Source organism: Lissotriton helveticus, chromosome 1_1 (genome assembly GCF_964261635.1).
Source record: "Lissotriton helveticus chromosome 1_1, aLisHel1.1, whole genome shotgun sequence".
Taxonomy (NCBI): Eukaryota; Metazoa; Chordata; class Amphibia; order Caudata; family Salamandridae; genus Lissotriton; species Lissotriton helveticus.
The window spans coordinates 61,719,796-61,738,550 of record NC_136057.1 but is presented as its reverse complement, the minus strand read 5'-3'; the positions used below and the strand labels follow the sequence as shown (position 1 = coordinate 61,738,550).

Sequence of the window (18,755 nt, the reverse complement as noted above, 5' to 3'; positions counted from 1 at the left end):
TTGTCATAAACGGTTCTTGAGCTTCCTTTTGGAGGGGTTGCACAATGTTCCCATTGATTATAATTTAAAACATTTCTAGGTTGTGCAGATCTATGTAGAAAATGGTTACCATAGTGGTTATAACAGTACATACTATCATAATTTGTCGAACCCTGCAAATAATCATGTAAATGTAAATGTAAATGTATTGCGATTTATATAGCGCACATATCACCCGAAGGCATCAAGGCGCTTGCCTTGAGAACCCGTCCTGGTATTCCCCTGTGAGATAACCCCAGCAGGGTATCCACAAGGTGAAAGCCAGGCATCCCGCCGCGAGGGGCCGTAGTGGAGATTAAGCAAGCTATTGCCCAGAGTCGCAGAGTGTGAACCCGTGAGTCAAGTAGGCACCGGAACGAGAATTATCGAGTCCGTGGAATTTTTAGCCCAAGACCCGCCGAGGCGGGGAATTGAACCCTGGTCCAGGACTGATCTCAGCTTCCGGGTCTGCCGCCTCTAACCGCTGAGCCACACTCCTCCTCATCATGTTTGGTAAATTTAGCAGACATCACTAAGTCAGACATCATATTATTTATACTTTCAAAGTCCCAATCATCAGCAAATGAGCTTGGTTTTACAAAGTCACTCAACGAGATCTTAATTTGGTGTGGATATTTCAGGATTTCAACCGGACCATAAATTTCGTAGTCAGTGTTGTCCCATGCTACCCCACCCTGTATAGGATTGGCTGTGAAGTTGACTGAAGAAAGTTCTCTTTTCTCGACGTGTGAAGATGTGTGTGGTTTGAGGATCAAGTTGATTTTCTGACTTGCTGTGTCCATTTTAGCATATTTTCCCTCAATGAAGGGTCCCAAAGTTAGTACCATGATGAGCCAAAGTATGAGGATAAATGCACCAAATCCCACCCTAAATTTAATCCATGGAGAAATCAGATAGGTTTCTTTCAGTTGTTTCAAAAGTACTTTAACTTTATCTTTAAAGGTTTTTGTTGATGGCTGTGTTTTTGATTCAGTGAAGCCTTCAGAGGAATCATCGAAGTTTATGAAGTAGCCGGATGCAGTTCTGTCAATTGTTCCAATTGCTTCAGGATTACTGTTTCTTGCATAGTCGTTTGTTACTTCATTATAGATTGGTGTGTCTCTGCTAAATGTTTTTATTTGGGTTTTCAGAGGTCTAAGTTCCATTGCATTGTTGCATAGTCCTTGTTGTAGTTCTGTAGGCGTTTCGAATGTGATTAGCCTCTTAGATTGAACCTCTGTGTTTGTAGCAAATCTTGGTGTTCTACTACTTATCGGGAGTCCACTTGGCCTACTATTTGTTATCGGCCACATGATTGTGGTTTTACCAGGTCGATGGATACAACTCGGTTCTCCTTTTTACCAGCAAGCGGCGGTAGTACAACTGATCTTGTCCCGTTGATAGACAAGACAGGAACTGCTTTTCTGTAAGAAGGCCCAAATTCCTTCTTTACCGCGATCTTTTCTCTGACTAGATCCCCGACTTTTGGAATCCAGACAGGTCTTGCTGGGACAGGTGGTGGTTCTTCAGTGGTTGTTGGCTGCTGTTTCAACTTTATGTTGCTCAGGTCTTTTCTTGTTTCGTTTAAGTCCTGCAAAATAGCCAAACGATCTTTGATATCAAAGCTTTTTTCCTTCACCACTGAAGTCTGACTGTCGAGGTCTAAGACTAACATCCTAGTTCCAAACAATAATTCGTACGGACTGAATCCCTTCAGAGAATTTCTTGGCAGGTTATTTAGACTACGTTGGACACTTATTAGATGTTTGACCCACCCAGCTCCCGAACCTAATATCCTTTCTGTTATAGATAGCTTTATGCCTTGGTTTTTTCTTTACACCATCCCGTATCCCTCAGGAAGGAAGTGAGAAGATTCCCGCTGTGCTATGCTCATTTGGCCATGTTTCCCCTCAGGCTGGAGGGCTAGAGTGAAAACAATGGTCAAACGTAGCATGCTCCTAGCGTATATGCCATTTAGACTCGCAAATCTTTGTATAACAGTCCAGACGTCAGCCGAGTGATGGGGATCTACATTATAAGTGGAAACTAGCCTGTATATGTTAATCGGACGCTTTGCTTTTTACTGTTGATTCTTTCTGGAGTTAAACGACACGGTATTACACAGTTTCTCTCACCACTGCGATTTCTGTTACAGTTTGGGCAGTTCTTTACAAACATGGTATGATGCAGGCTCATGCCTGGCCACCAGTACCTGGATTGTAATTCTTCCAGAGAATCTTTTAGTTTGAGGTGTCTGAGACCCTCGCCCATATGCGCGTCTGCAATTAACAAGTTTCTCCTGTCCATGTTTGGAATCACTCTATCCCCCACTCCAGGGATTCGAGCAAAAGGGACGGAGTTTGCATCGATTATGTATGTATAATTGAGTGGATAGTTGATCGGTAGCGCTGAGCAGTCGCCTTTTGATGACGTTTTCACCGCCAGCACTGTTTCACCGTCAATATACTTCACTGTACGCTTTTTTCGAGCTACGGAAGCCGATTTAGTTGCTACCGCTGTGGCTGTCTCAGCCAATGAATTCCCTGCAACGTGAACGCCATCACGCTGATGACTCAGTGAGTGTGTCACGTGAGTCTTTGGTAGTTCTTTTTGTAAAAGAGCTATTTGTTCCCAAAGCAGTTTCTGCTTTATTGTTGCATCTGTGTCATCTTTGTAACCGTTTTGAATCCATGTCTGCAGATCGTTGTTATATGATTTGACGCAGTAATATGAATTGGACACTATAAGTGTCGGGAATTCGCGATCCGCATTATCTAGCGCCATTTTCAATGCTATTATTTCAGTCTGTTGTTCTGAATTAGTTTCTACTGAGTGTGTTTTTTTTAATAGAGGTCTTAGTTTACCTCCGCGCCACACTTCTTTTGTAATCTCACATGTGGGGTTGTATGCTTGTTCTCCCCAAACGGAGGGTTGAGCATGTCCGTCTGTATAGATTACACAAGCGTATTGTCGTAAGGGCAGAATGTCGATTGGCAGAGGGAATGTTCTTTCATATTCTAGATTTTTCAGTTCCTCTAGTTCTGGATCAAAGTAGTAGTATACTTTGTCCGTTGTAATTGAATTCACCCATTGTATCCATTCCGGATTCAATGTTGTTGTTGGTAAATTACACGGTGTTGTTAATGCCTCAAAGGCTGATTCTGCTGTTCTGACTGTGATACGTCTACCGTCCGCTTGATCTTTTTCTCTAGCTATTGCGGTTTGAACTGCATGAACAATGTTTTCTATAATGCTGAATTTCTTTTCAGCTTCAGTGTACAAGTGTGATTTGAATGCAATTGGTACCTTTTCTCCCTCATTAGAGGTCAGGTATGTGAATCCGCATCTTCCTGGGATGACTCGAATCACAAGATTGCGTGTGTTATCACGTGTTTCTAATTTTGTTTTAATTAACATGTCTGTTTGTAAGGATCTCATAATTTCTGTGTGTATTTGAGTCCAATTGGTTCTTTTAAAATCTGGTTTTATTAGATCATAAAGGGGTTTGACCCTTTCTGCGTAATTTGCAATGTATGTTCTTCCGAAATTTAGGAAGCCTAGAATTGACTGTAGGTTTTTTAGTGTTCTAGGTGCTTGGAGTACGGCACATTTCTCGAGGAAATTGTCAGCCAGGCTTTTGCCTTCACTTGATAATTCATATCCTAAGAACAGGACTGTTAGATGGGCAATTCTGGATTTTTTAAAGTTGAATTTGTAACCCTCTGCTGCGAACCCAAGTATTATGGGGTTCACTCTCTTCAAGTGAGTATCCAAGTGGTCATCTGTCAAGTATATGTCGTCGACATACTATAATGCTTCGTCATCATAGGTTTGTAGTAATTCTGTTACTCTCGCTGAGAATACCCCTGGGCTATTCTTGTACCCCTGGGCTAACCGACAGAATTCTTTTTGAGTGCCATTTATTGAGAACGCAGACAAATATCTGCTCTCTCGTGCTATGTTTTGACAAAAGAATCCATTAGAGATGTCCAATTTTGTTTTGTATTTTTTGCGCACTATGTTATTCATTAGTGCAGCACTATGCGAGTTTTGCACTGCAAAAGTTTTGCAACATGAGTTAAGGTGTCGGTAATCCAAAACTAGACGATATGAATTGTCTGGTTTGGAGACCGGAAACAAAGGGTTGTTCATTTGTGAGGTGCAAGTTTCAATCACCCCCTGGTATTCTAATTGATCTAGGATTTCTTTTACCTGTTTTTTAGCTTCTTGCTTAATTGGGTACTGTCTTTGTGCAGTAGGTTGTGATTTTAACTGGATTTTGTGAGGAGGAGAGTCCTCATCCCATCCTACATGATTTTTATATAAAGCAGGAGCTAGAGCTACTGCCCACTTTCTAGCAAGTGTATATTTTTTATGAATTGGGATATGATTTGAGAAGGCAGGCATAATTATTTCTTCGCCATGAGGGCACTCCCTGACAAACTCTGGTGGCCAGTCTTTTTCAGCTAGAAGGATGTCATAGCCCTTGGAGAGATTATCCCAAAATAGTCCCCTTATTTTTCTAGTCTTATCCCCTTCTATACGTAAAGTTATTTCATATATTTTGTGAGGTTTGCTAACTCTGGTGTCTGCAGTTTCCACTTGAAGATATTCATTCGTGTCCACTGTCTCCAGATGATTCATAAGGACTTTGCGAGCTATGCTCACTTCTGCTGTGCTGTCTAGCATTGTCTGAGCCCATTCTCCGTTTTTCAGTTGTGTCCTCAGTATTCTCTGCATTGTTAACTACCTTGATACTGGCTACCTTCTTTTTTGGAAATTGTAGTTTCTTTTTTAGATGAGCAGGTTCCTTGTCTTTGGACTTGGCGTGCTCTTCTCTTTGTTCTGATCGTCCTCTTCTTTCCGATTTCTGCGAGGAAGTCTGAAAAGATTGAGAGGGACGTGTATCAATGTCTTGATATCTATCAGGCTTCTTTATATTATCCCTATTTCTAAGGTTATATCTTTTCCCAGAGGGGTCACTTTGGGGTGACCTGTGTCTTTGGTTCGGAGATTTTTCTCTCCGCCGAGGAGACCTTCCTCTGGACTGGAATTTCTTTTCTTTAGGATTGGATTGTTTGTTTCCATCCCAGCTCTTTTTTTGTGATGTTGAATTATTATTAAAAAATATTTTTTCAGGACTTTCAATCAGTTGTGGTTTCACTGGTATTCCACCTAAACTATCTCTACCTAGTTCCTCATAGGATTTTTCTATAATTCTGGCAATTTCAGCTGGTTGGTCTGCTATATCTGTCTCCTTTAACCTCTGGCGGATCGCCACGTTTGCTGCTTCTCCCTTTATGTTGGCTAATAATATAGCCGAGACCTGCTTGAAGTCTTTTAGTAATTTCATACCAATAGTTAAAGCGGGTTCTGGACCGTATTCGTCTTGAATTTGTTTTAGCACATCTGGTATTACCGAAATGGATGGAACACCGTGCGTTTTTGTGTAGATGGAAGCAAAGACTGTACCCCAAGTGTCACAGTCCTCCACGTGTGGTGCGATTCCCATTGGGAGACAGATAGTCAGAATCCTGTGTTTTTCTAACGGGGTGGTGTTTGGAAACACCGCCTCTATTTGGGTGATTTTTTGTGCTAACCAGAATGGTATTTGTTCCCGTTTAGCTGGTACTTTACCTAGGCATGATTGTATGTTCTGTGGTGTAATTTTATTTGTGTTCCCCTGGTGAGGGGTCAGCTGTGGAATTTTAATTGCTGGTTGGATTGTTGAAGTCCGCATTACATATTGGACTAATTGTCTATGTAACTTTATTAATTGTTTCAGCTGTGTTAACAGCTCTGGTGCAGGCATTCTTTCGATGTCTGGATGTGGTGTGTATCCGGCTAGGACCGGCCACGTTGCTCCTGGTCTACCTAAGGGACCGAGCCTGGTGATGTGATTATTATGTTTTAGGGCGCCATTAAATAAGAGCAGGTGCTCTTGAAATTTAAGTGGTACTTCCACCTCCTCAAAAGGAGTGTACGTATCAGGAGGTTCCTCTGTTTTGTAATAGTGGAAGTACTTAGTTACAGCATTTGCTGCTGGAAAGTTTATCCATGTGTAGAATACCTCTGTCTGCCGATATTCGTGTGCCTCAATTACGAATATGACTGTGCCACCTCTAGGTGTCAGTCCATTTTCTATAAGTTTTAAAGTTATAGATTTCCTTTTCTTGCATAGCAGTATCAGCTTCTGCGAGTTCAGTTGCTATTCTAACTGTCTCTCTTTCATCATCACTGTCTACCATTTTACCGACAGGAAGCTTATTTCTTTTGTTTGCAGATCAGGTTTCTTATGGAAACAAAGATTAGATGCACAATATTTTGGAACAGTGTATCCTTCAACGTTGACTAAACCAAGAACCATACATAGGAGTTTCCTCCTGCGAGGTTTGGCGGATATGACCTTTCACCCACTCCAGACGTCTTTGGAGTATTATGGGAAAAAAGGGGTCTGAGTGAAAAAGCACGACTGAGTTACTCTAAATGTCTTACGTTAGTTTTATCGCCCTTCCAAACGCGTTGGGCGCCATGTAGTGTAGTTCCTATTATCCCAATAGGCTCTGCGCATTGGAATAATACCTTCAATAGTATAGGCCTAGACCAGACGTTAACTTTGCTCTCCCCTAATCAAGAGTGTATCTCTAGAGTCGTGTGAAAACAAAAGACGACTTATTTTACTCAGTCAGTACGTGCATTCTTAGTCTCACCAGATTGTAGAGAAAAGGAAGAGACGGGCGTGTTCAATAAAAGATGTTATTTATTGATCAGTCTCTTTTCTCATACAAGAGAAATGGATCGATATTATTGCAATACTTATGGTTAAGTAAAGTGCATACATTAAAAGCAGAAGTATAAAATAATACTGTAAAAACATTGATATGGTTTCTAAGCCATATGAAGGTTTAAAATGAATAAAATTAATACATACACATATACATTTGACTAATCGTACTCAACTGGTGTTTCTAACTACGCCTACCCCGTGTACCTGACCTAAGCCTAATACGTGGGCGGGAATAGAAAGTTACAGTTTAAGTTAAGTTTGTTTTGCCAAGTGACTGACTAAAGAATTCTCTGCGAGGGGTTATTCAGTTCTGTACCTGGAATCTAGGATGAATGAGGGATGGTATCTCTCGTCTCTGGTCTCGATATTCCAGGCTGCCTGCGAGGGCTACCCGGAAGCGCCGGGGCTGGATTTCTCGGCAGGAGAAAAGGCAGCTTCTCGTTCTCAGCGCGTCAGGAAGGAGGGGCTGCGCCAGCGGGGTCTGCTCTGCTCTGGGCTTCGGCAAGTCTGGCTGCTCCGATCTCGTCACCACCGCGTGTGTTTGCATAAGGCAATATCGGTAATATTCATACCTTTAAGGTGCCGAGATTGACGTAAGGATGGACATAGATACGTCAATAAGGATGTCATACGACCTGGTCGTTAGCACATTCTTTTGCTGAAGTTCTCGGTGAAATCAAAACAATGGCCGCAGGGTTTTTCCCAGGTTGTCATAGGTTTGATTTGTTTTGAGAACTCCGTATGCCTTATCAGGGGCTGGAGGAATATCGCTTGTCTAATTAGATGGCAAGCGTTATGACCTAATCAGATAACACGTTCCTGTGCCGTAATGTGGCTTAATCAGATAACGGTTCCTGCATCATGGGGGTTTTCTGCCTCATGGGATGGTTGCTAGTTAACTTGTTAACCAGAATAGGGTCAGGAATAGGGGGATCGATACAGAACCTATAGGAATACATCACAGAGCATCTGCCGTCCGCTGGGAAAACATGAACATGGACTTCAAACAAAATATCTCCAAGCCTAAGGCTGAAAGAGACATCTTCAATCATGAGGAGCACAAATAAATGAATGCTTGCAGTGATTCATTTGTTTAAAAGAAAAAAAAATGTGCCAGTACTCATGCCACCGCTGTTGCTGCACACGTGCAAAGCTGGCGCTGCACCATTAGTTTAGTGCCCTATTGGCTAGTTCTCCTGCTGGGGGAGTAAATCATTAGGGGCCACTTGTACAAAGCATTTTTGCAGTCGGAAACGTCCAACCACAAAAATGCTTTTACAAATGTACCAAATACAAATTGTGATTCGGTAACATGCTACCTACTTGCAATTAGTGTGTGTGATTTAGTATTTAAAAGGGGCGTGTTTACGGCATTTCTTCCACTTACTGAATCTGAAGGGGCTGTATGAATGTTTTGCAACTGAATCAAGGTCAAATTTTACTGACTCCCTGAAGTAGGTGGTAACCCATTTGCAAATAGGTAGGGGTCCTTTGAAGAATGGATAACAAATATTTTTAAGAGCAGGCAGCTGTCCTACGGAACCCACTGTCTACTCTTAAAAAATTAAACGAAAAAGCTCATTTTTTTTCTTTTTAAATGAATCACATTATCCTTTAAGGAAAATGGGCTGCATAAAAAAAAACAGACTGCTTCTTTTTTATCATTTTAAATGCATCCCATTATCCTTTAAGTAAAATAGGCTGCATTAAAAAAAAAACAGACTGCTTTTTTAAAAACCAAATCATAGATATGGTGGTCTGCTGACCTCAGTAGGCTCCATCTCTGTGATGGTTTTGATTCCAAATGGGTCTCAAATTGCAACCTACCTCACTAATATGCATGAGGCAGGTCTATTTGGCACTCGCTAGCAATCGCTAACGAAACTCAAAAGAGTTTCATACATTACGAATCCCGATTTCCAAATTGCGACTCATAGAGTATCGCAAATAAGAAATCGGTATTCCTGATGCTAGTTCATCCTGCCCTAAGTCTTGGTGTATTTTGCATTCTTCTATTGAGGAAAGCAAAAAAGGGCTGGGCTGAAAAACAGAAATTAAAAAATCAGTCTGGACACAGTACTTACTCCTTACAGGAGGTAAATCAAGTTATACCTGGCGGCACTCATAGATACAGGGCTGCTCAGTGGGTTAGCTGCTTTCCATTTGGTTGTGGCCGCACTCTTCACTACCGAAGCCTGAGTGCTGTAGAGCTTACAGAGCGACACAAAAATAAATGTGCGCCCTATAGGAGGGGATCTTAAATGCACAGAATGCTGACTCGAACCCATTGAAATGCAAGATACAGCAGGATTTATTTAGGAAAATAGGTCTACATACATCTGCAATAACCACAGTTCAACTACTAACTCTTAAACATATGTGGTAAAAGGTATGAAGGGAAGGGAAAAGAGCCCCTGTTTCTTTCTGCAGCTCCAACGGTAATCAAGCACCACAAAGAGTGAGCAGCACCTGGGCTGAAGACGGAAGCAAGTCTGTTCCGCGAGGCGAGTACCTCTGTGCGCTGCAGAGGGGCATCGGGCTTCGATTTGTTAGCAGATTGGCATCTGCAAATAGGGGGCTGTGCTGAGAGCCCTAGCTGTGAGCTCAAAGTTGTTGTGACGTGTAAGTAGTAGTTTAGTGTGTGATTTGTAAGATGGCGAGAGAGTGTTGCGGCTGCGCCCTCATGTAACGGCGTGAGTGAGGTAGTAAATGAATCCTATATTTGGTTGGTGCAATAGACTCAACTAGCAGTGAGAAACGCTCTGGACATTTATAAAGAAATAACACAAGGGTGTGATTGGTTACCGATCATATCTCCTTACATTCTTGTATGGCTGCTCGCAATCACGCTTCACAGGTGACCAGAGCTGCAATTACGGAGCCGGGAAAATGACTCATCTGAATGATGCTGCCTCACTGCGGGCACATATGACTAAGCATGCTTGTGGCAGGGTCAGAAATTAGTTCTCTAAATACGTTTAGCACAGGCATACCATTATGCACTGAGTGCTTGCTTTTTGAACACTTTTAGCTGGGACTTAAACATCAGTATGTCGCACATCATGCCCTTAAATACCGAACAATGCTAATTAGTGCATGGCCTTTTAAAATAAATGAATCTGAAAGGGACGGATCACGCCCGGAGAGCCACAGCTGCCTGTAAAGTCCTGCAGCCTCTCTCAGAAACTAGTGCAGCAAACGGCATGCGAAGAAGAAAGATGCTGCACAACTTGTGACCCTCGGCAATCCGATACACTGCAGTTTAAGAGGCACGCTGCAACGTTCTCCCCTCTTCCACGGTGGTATGTTGCTAGGCCCAAGATCTACTCTCTGTGCTCCTTCACGCAAGAGATCTTTTTTCCACGCTGCTCGCTTTTGAAAAGCAAAAGCTGCAAATTGTGCCTCAGTGATGTGTGAAGTGTATGCGCTTTGCAACGGAGTTTGCGCACTCGTGGTTATTACACTATATGCACGTACCCTACAGGGAACACTGGCCATTAGGCATTTTTGACTATAAGCCCTAGCTAAATTACAACATTCCAGTAAAACTTACTTTGGGGTAAGCAGGACATAAGATTGTTACAGTGAAAATGGATCTATCTTGTTTGTATTAACTGGTGTTGTAGAAACTTTCGTTTTGAGTGAAGTTTCTGGCATAAACTGTGCAGTGATAGGGTTCAGTTTAGTGTGTATTATTTGGTGCCGTTGCATATGTGCCTTTCGAGTAAATCTCTTCTCACACCCAGTGCAGCGATGAGGCCTCTCACTGGAGTGTAAACTTCGGAGCCGTAGAAGATGTGCCTTACCAGTAAAGCTCTTCTCACACACAGTGCAGTGATAAGGCCTCTTTCCTGTATGTGCACTTTGATGCCATACATCGCCTTTCTTTCTGAGAAAAGCGCTTGGAAGACACTTTGCAGTGATAAGGTTTCTCTCCTGTGTGTTTGGTGTTACGAGACTTGACTTTTGATTTTAGCTCTTCTCGCACACAGTGCAGTAAAAAGGCTTCTCTCATGTGTGTACGCTTTCATGCCGTACAAGGCTTCCGTTCTGGGAAAAGCGCTTTGAACACACAGAGCAATGATAAGGTCTCTCTCCAGTGTGTATTAGTTGGTGCGTTTGCAGATTTGCCTTTTCATTGAAGCTCTTCTCGCACACAGTGCAGCGAAAAGGCTTTTCTCCTGTGTGTGTTTTTTGATGATGTACAAGGCCTCCCTTATATGCAAAGCGCTTGGAACACTCAGTGCAGTGATAAAGCTTCTTTCCTGTGTGTACGATTTGATGCAGTACAAGAGTTGCCTTCTCAGAAAAGGTTTTGGAACACATGAGGTCTCTCTCCTGTGTGTACACTTAGATGCCGTACGAGGTCTCCCTTTTGAGAAAAGCGCTTTGAACACACAGTGCAGTGATGAGGTCGCTCTCCAGTATGTGTTCTTTGATGCAGTACAAGGGTCGACTTACGAGAAAAGCGCTTCTCACACACAGTGCAATGATGAAGTCTCTCTCCTGTGTGTACACTTTGATGCCGTACGAGGTCTCCCTTTTGAGAAAAGCGCTTTGAACACACAGTGCAGTGATGAGGTCGCGCTCCGGTGTGTATAAGTTGGTGCTTTAGTAGAGTTGCCTTTTGATTGAAGCTCTTCTCACACATGGTGCAGTGAAAAGGCTTTTCTCCTGTGTGTATGTGTTGATGCTGTACAAGGCCTTTCTTATAAGCAAAGCGCTTGGAACACACTGTGCAGTGATGCGGCTTCTCTCCAGTGTGTGTTCTTTGATGCTGTAAAAAAGTTGCCTTTTGAGTGAAACACTTTTTACACGTTTCGCATGGATATGGCCTGAGGCTGGTGTGTCCTTTTTTGTGCCTCACAAGAAGTGTCTCATTGATAAATCCTTTGTCACACACATTACAAGCAAAGCGTCTCTCCCTCATGTGCATTCTGTGCCGTTTCTTTAAGTAGATATTTTGAGTAAAATTCATCTCGCCTCCGGAACCTTTATGGCTTTCTTTCACATTCATACTTTCTAGATGTGATTGTTGTTCTGCAAAATAGAAAAAACATTGAAAATTACACATGGAAAATATTTATTGAAAAAGCTGCATTGTTATAATATGGAGAAGTGAACAGTTACAATTCAGGGAAAAAAATTTATGTTCTAAGAAAAAGAGTCACAGTTCCCTTTGAGACACAAATGGTGGCTAGTCCTCCTACATAAAGTGCATTGACCTAGTCCTGCAGCAGGAGCATGCTGGGAAATCAAGTGATTCACAAGAACCACTGTTAGACATGGGGTTTCTGGTTGGCTAGGGTAGGCACCTAAGCCAGGCAGAATCCACCACTCTAGTCAGGGTGAGCCAGATACACACCTGAGATAACCTGCGCTCACCCTCTGGTAGGTTGGCGCAGAGCAGTCAGGCTAGTTTAAAGAGGCAATGTGCAAAGCATTTGTGCAACACACTAGTGCAGCAACACAGTGAGTAAATCACAAAAGGGAATCCACGCAGGATTAAGTAAAAATACATTCTATATTGTACATCAAACAAGACCAACATGACTTAAATCACACCGTTAGTGCAAATAATGCAGGTTTGATAGAGAAAAACACATAAATTACTATGAAAACATAGGTAACAGCACACCTGCGCTCCTATTACACTTCATATGGTAACTGTAGTGAACGTGGTTGAAGTGATTGCATTTAGAAACCAAACGTACGGCGCAGGAGCACCTACTAAACGCCAAACAGTAATTGAGATTGAGTCTTCCAGCAGTTCTCCTGTATGGACAGTCCTGCGCCATTCTTGAGGTCATCTCCAGAGCAGAGACAATGCTGAACAAGAAATGCCCCTCACGCTCTTGCGAATTTGGAGCCCACCGGAGCCACTTGAATCGGGTCTCTTTGCCCAAGGGAAACCAAGCCACCCGTGAAGGAGAGCAGGGCGGCTTTACCACTCTGCTCGACCCAACCTGCCTCACAGTACCTTTGTGGGTGCAGGGTCACTGTCATCAGGGCATCTGTAACTTGCTAACAATGTTGTCATGTCTCGGGAGTGGGACCCGATGTTGAGAGCTTCGAGCAGTATACACGTTAAAACCAGAGGACAAGGCTGGCTGGAATGAGCCTCAGAATGCTGGCCGCCGCATGTTACGGAACAACGTGTAATCGAAAGGCCTGCCTTGAAGGCTGTGTGCAGCTCCTGTAGCTCTGCAGCCTTGGACGCAGCACTGTATCACCTCAGAGAAAGTCTTCAGGGGGCTGTTCCTCGAGTCTCATGACCAGAGGGGACACACTAGTTTGTTCTTGGTGGCATTTGACGGTGGTGATATCTTGCCAGACTCCGGGGGCGAGGTTCACAATACAATTCAGCTGCAGTGAGCACGCTGGCTCAAGGACGTGTTTGTTTCTCTGGTAATGCCTCCAGGAGAAAAACGCTCACCACATGCTGGTTTGTAAAACATGGAGCACTTCCCTAGAAGGCACAAAGGCACTCCCCTGGTCAGAGCGCTGCACTGCAGGCCCATGATGGTCAGAGGGCTGCACTGCAGGCCCATGGTGCACTCTCCTGTAATGCACAAAGTTTTACCTTGGTGCAGAAGGGTGCACTGGCGACATGCTAGCCCTTGTATAATGGGCTCACTCAGCAGAAGTCTTGGAGAAAAGAGGCAACACGTTCTTTGATGGCCCTGAGTGAGATCTCAAGAGAACAAGGGGCAGTCAAACAAACCCTTGGAGAGCACTTCAGTCAGGGCACAAAAGGAGGTGGCAGGCAGCAGACAGCACATACAGTTAGGTTGCAGATTGGCAGTCCCTCCTGCAGCCCAGCAGCAGCAGGTCAACACAACAAGGCAGTTAGTCGAAATGGTGGTTGCTCCTGGCAGCACAGTAGTTCTCATGGCAATGAGCAGTTTGTAGAGCCAACAGTGTTTGGCTTCAAGTCCCAAGCAGTGTCTAAAAACATGGGATTAGAGCTCCAGTACATATACTCAAAAATGTATTTGATGAACGGGTGACTTCAAATGAACCCTCAGAAGTGTGCAACAGTCCCTTGCAGCCCATTCCTGGCTCCAGACGATCAGTAGGGGGTAAATCAGCCCTTTGAGTGAGGGCAGAACACAACTTACTCAAATGAAAGTGTGAATCACCTCTCTCCCAGCCCAAGAAGACTATCAGCATGCAGATGAATGCAGATGAATTCCCTGTCACACCCAGCCCCTCCCATTGGAAAAGCTTTGTTGTCATGGCTCTTCCAAACATGATAGTTGCAGGGGTTTCCTCTGTGGTTGAGTGAGTTGGTCAAACGGTAACCTCAAAGAATAGTGTTCAAAACACCTTCGAGGTCGAGCTTCCCCAATACAGAATGCTGAACAGATTTCTTTAGAGTACTCATGAGGCGTTCTACCAGACCATTGGCCTGGGGTCAAAGGGGAGTGCTTTTTTTGATGCTTTATATTGAGATGATTTAGAAAGTTTTTGAATTCTCGACTATTAAAAGGTGGGTCGTTATCAGATTTTAAGATTGCAGGTACAAGTCATGTCGCAAAGATGCCATCTAGGTTTTGAATAACCCTGCTCATGTGTAGTGGATGAAATGTCTTCTACCAATGGAAAATGGGAGTATTGATCAACAATAACTAGAAGATAATGTCCATTATCCAGAGGGCCATAAAAAAATCAATAGCAATTCTCTCCCAAGCATGATGGGCAATTCTGACACAATCAAAGGTTGCTGACTAACTTCAGATGAAAGACAGTTGCATATGTGACAAGTCTTCAATTATTTTTTGACCATTTGGTCAAAATACGGAAACCAGACTCGATCACGGAGAGCTCTCGTAGTGGCAACTATTCCTCGATCTCCTTCTTGGGCAAATTCGACTACTTGTTGTCAGAGATTTTGATGAATAACAATCCATGTACCTTGCAGAATGAGGCCTTCCTGCGTTACTGAAAGTTCATCTCTTACATTTCTGAACTTCATATACTCGCTGTCATTAGTGAGAGGTCTAGAATACTGGTTCCACAACTTTTAATCTTGACATGCCACTACCTTATCTTGTGGCAGTGAATATTTGCTCTAAAGCCAAGGCAGTTGGTGTGCTCCATTTCACAATAAATTTGATGTAATCCTCCACTGTCTTAGATGGGGTACCAGGGCATAATCAGCCAGTTTCTGATCTTTCACTGGACGATGAAGAATCGTGTAGTTGTATTCTTGTGACCTCAAACCCCAACGCTCAATTCGAGGAGGCATTTTTGCTGTGGGATTGCCAAATACCATCAACAATGCTTGGTGATCAGCCACTAATGTGAAGAGCTTTCCATACACAAACACGTGGAAATTATTCACAAGCCCAAACCAGTGCCAAACTTTCTTTCTCAGGGTGCACGTATGCACGTTCAGTTTGTTGCAGGCTCTTATTGGCATGTACCACAATATGTCTCGGTAATTTGGCGGTCCCTTGTGCTGTGCAAGGATTGCACCTAACCCTACAGGGCTAGAATCAACTGCAACCTCTGTATGGAGTTTGGGATCAAAGTCGGGTATTTCAATGGCATTCTCAAAGGCTTGCTTGATTTTTTGGACGCTCTGTTGGCCTTCCGCAAGCTCCTGAAAACCCATCTCTTCAAGGGATAGCTCTAACATTGCTGTTCCTCTGCCGCTCGGTCCATAAGCGCTAGGAGGCCTCAGGGGAGCTACGCGCTATATAAACTTAAATTCATTCATTCATTCATTCTTCTCACACTCATCTGACCAATGAAAAGATACATACTTTTTGGTTAGTTCTGGTGCAATGACCATAGCAAAGTCTTGCATGGATCTAGAACAGTAATTGACCGTTCCAAGAAATAATCGTAAGATAGAAATGCTTTGTGGGGGATTGGCAGTAGACAATGCTTGTACTCTAGATGGATCAGGTTTCATACCTCCATCACAAAAGACATGGCTGAAGAATGTCAAGCTTTTCTTGTGGAATTCACATTTGTCAGCATTCAGAGTTAAGGCTGCATCATTCAGCAAACGACATACTTGCATGAGAGTTGTGCAATGCTCTTTCTGTGCAGCCCCACAATAACAATATATCACTATAGTTAAATACATTGACTACAGGCTATATGATATGTCAAATGACGTCTTGGAAAAGTTCTGCAGCAGAGGAAATACCAAAACTCAATCGCTTTTAGCAAAACAAACCAATATGCCTAGAAAAGGTTGCAATGTATCTGGATTTTTCTTCAAGGTCCAATTGGTAAGATCCTTTATTTAGGTTGAGTCGAGAGAAGAACTCTGCTCCATTCAATTGAGATATTATATCAGCAATGTGCGGATTGTGAGTTTTTTCTCGCTCAGTTGCCTTATTGGCCTGACGCATGTCAACACTTATGCGTACAGGTCCTTCACTGTCTCTTTTAGGCACTGTTACAAGGGGAGAAAGCCATGGTGTCGGACCAATGGAGCGTTCAATGATGCCATATACAAGTAAAAAATGAAGTTCCTTTTCAACAGCTTCTTGCAAGTGAAACACAACTCGTCTCTGTCTTTGATGAAAATTCTCATTTATGTGTAATCTTACTTTCATTGTTTGACTTTTCCCGACCAATAAAATAATGAAAGAAATCGACTTACAACTTGATGATGAGCATTCATAGTGTAGTTCACTGATATCAGTCCCATATCAGCAGCACTATGGAAATTTAGCAAACACTTGAAGCTGTTCCTTGAAGTACATGAATAGGCACATTCACCACAGTTTTCTTCTGTTTCATCGTGGCTACAAAATTTTTATTTGACTTTTGAAGGGCGTTGAGGCAGCCCATGAGTATACTTTAGTCTTTGAGTTCGTAAGTTGTGGTACCGGAGATAATTTGCGATACATTTCCAGCGGCATAATATTTATCGACGCACAGCTGTCTTCATGTTGAATTGTCTTCACTTTGGATTTTTCTCACATTCGACTAGCCCCATATGTACATGCCTTTTTGAAGTAAACATCAATATTGCACAATTATCATTGTCCCTTTCATTGTAAACAGACACAGAGGAATTCTTTCTCGATGATTTAGACGATTATCAACTTCATCTTGTGTCGATTTGCCTCAATTGGTGTGACCGCTTAGCCTTGTGGGAATACATCGAATGTCACTGATGTAGCGTTTGGTCGGACATTTTGTCTTCACGCTGCAACACACTTACTTTTATCTTCACGTTTGCAAGTCATCACAAAACGATTCGCTTTACCACAGTCTATGCATATCTGTCCAATTGCGAGACATTTACCTTCATGTGGAAATGACAGTCCATGTCTGTAACACGTTTGGTCGGACATTTTGTCTTCACGCTGCAACACACTTACTTTTATCTTCACGTTGCAAGTCATCACGAAATGATTTGCTTTACCACAGTCTATGCCAGTCAGTCAGTCAATTCCTTTATTTTCGATAAATTAATAACATATAAAGACAAGAATAGAAAATATACAATCAATTACAATAGATATAAAATGGATTACAAAATTTCTAAAAATAGAACGTTTTTCCTAAAATTCATTCCATATGATATAAAAATGTACATTTTAAATTTGTATCACATTTTTTATTTAAAAATATTCCTGGGGCGTGGCCAAGATGGCGGAGTAGAAGGACGTGTTCGCCGGAGCTCCTGATCCCATCCAAGGCCCCGAGCCCTACTTCACGCTAATTCTCCCCCCCGGAGCTGCATAGTGAAGCTGAACTATCAGGGAAGTCGGTGGCTGCCCGACAACCGCCGCCTGAGCCTCGCAGAGCGCGAACTCACCGAGTTCGGTGTGTCGAGTGGCTGACCGGTGCCGACCGGACCAAGCGAGGCGCCTCCGTCCCGACTGAACGGCGGACCACGGGGCGGCGAGAGAGCGGGGACCTGACCGGCCAGAGTAGGCGGAGCAGATCTACACCGGCAGACCATGGAGCCGGTAGTGGCGGCTCGGCACGACGGGGTACCCGGAGAGCTTCCGCCCTTCCCCCAGAGGTCCAAGATGGCGACGTGCTGAGGCCGAGGAGTTTCGCTCAGTCCTACGGAGAGAACAGGGTCCGAACAGCGGGTGCGCTGACTGGAGCTGCTGATCCCCGTCGTCAGGTTGGTGCCCTCAGCAGCGAAGCGGGCGGAGTACCTGGGGCAGCGGGCCCATTGGCTGAGGGCTGGTGATCTCTCCACCCCGGGGCGCTGACTCGGCCGGGGTGGGAGCTACGCGAGTGCCCGGCTTGGAGGCCCTCTCCGGGCGGAGCGTGAGGCCAGGAAAGGCAGGCAGCGGAGTCACGCCCCTACTGAGCGCTGGTCGGGGCTGGAAGGACACCTGCACCTAACGGACCGGCGGCCCCCACGGCCCCCCGGCGCCGGCTTCCTTCTGTGCGACACCACCAACGAGGCCCACAGCAGACCGGGCCGAGCTACGGGCGTGGGAGCAGTGGACACCCCCTCCCCCCCTCACCCCCCCGGCGCAGCCCTCTCCGCCGCAGACACCTCGGTGCACCCAGAGGGGGGACAGCAAGGGCCCAGGCGGCAGCCCTCGCCTGGGGCCGCCACGACTGGTGTCTGGCCTAGGCGGGAGCGAGAGAACGACTAGAGGGCCTCGGAGGAGTGGAAGTGGAGCACTACCGGGGGCCATGATGGTGAGGTGCATGCCGTGACCCCGGGTCCCAGCGGATATCGACACAGCATTGAGGCCTCTGTGCCACAGCCCGCCCCAGAGGCGCCGCACCGGGAGCACCTTGAGAGCGGAGAGCGCGGCTCCCCCGCCTCGAACTGGGGTGCAGCGATCGCGCCTGATCGACTGCGGTCCTTGGGGGTGACACAGCCCAACGCCCGCCCTGGACTGGAGGCAGACTTTTGGAGGGGAGACAATCGGTGAGGCGCAAGGCGGCGACAGGCGCACAGGCCGGTGGAAGGGCCTGCATCATGGCCGCTCAACGGGGCGGT

At 44.5% G+C, this 18,755-nt stretch overlaps 1 protein-coding gene across 1 annotated transcript in view; it reads right to left on the bottom strand.

Moving 5' to 3' along the window:
* LOC144824223 (uncharacterized) overlaps positions 1 to 18,755 on the bottom strand; it is a 476,700-nt gene that overhangs the window by 412,982 nt on the left and 44,963 nt on the right. The window contains 2 exon segments of the mRNA XM_078683383.1: positions 10,783 to 11,104; positions 11,169 to 11,845. Coding sequence (XP_078539509.1) covers positions 10,783 to 11,104; positions 11,169 to 11,845 — 999 coding nt within the window.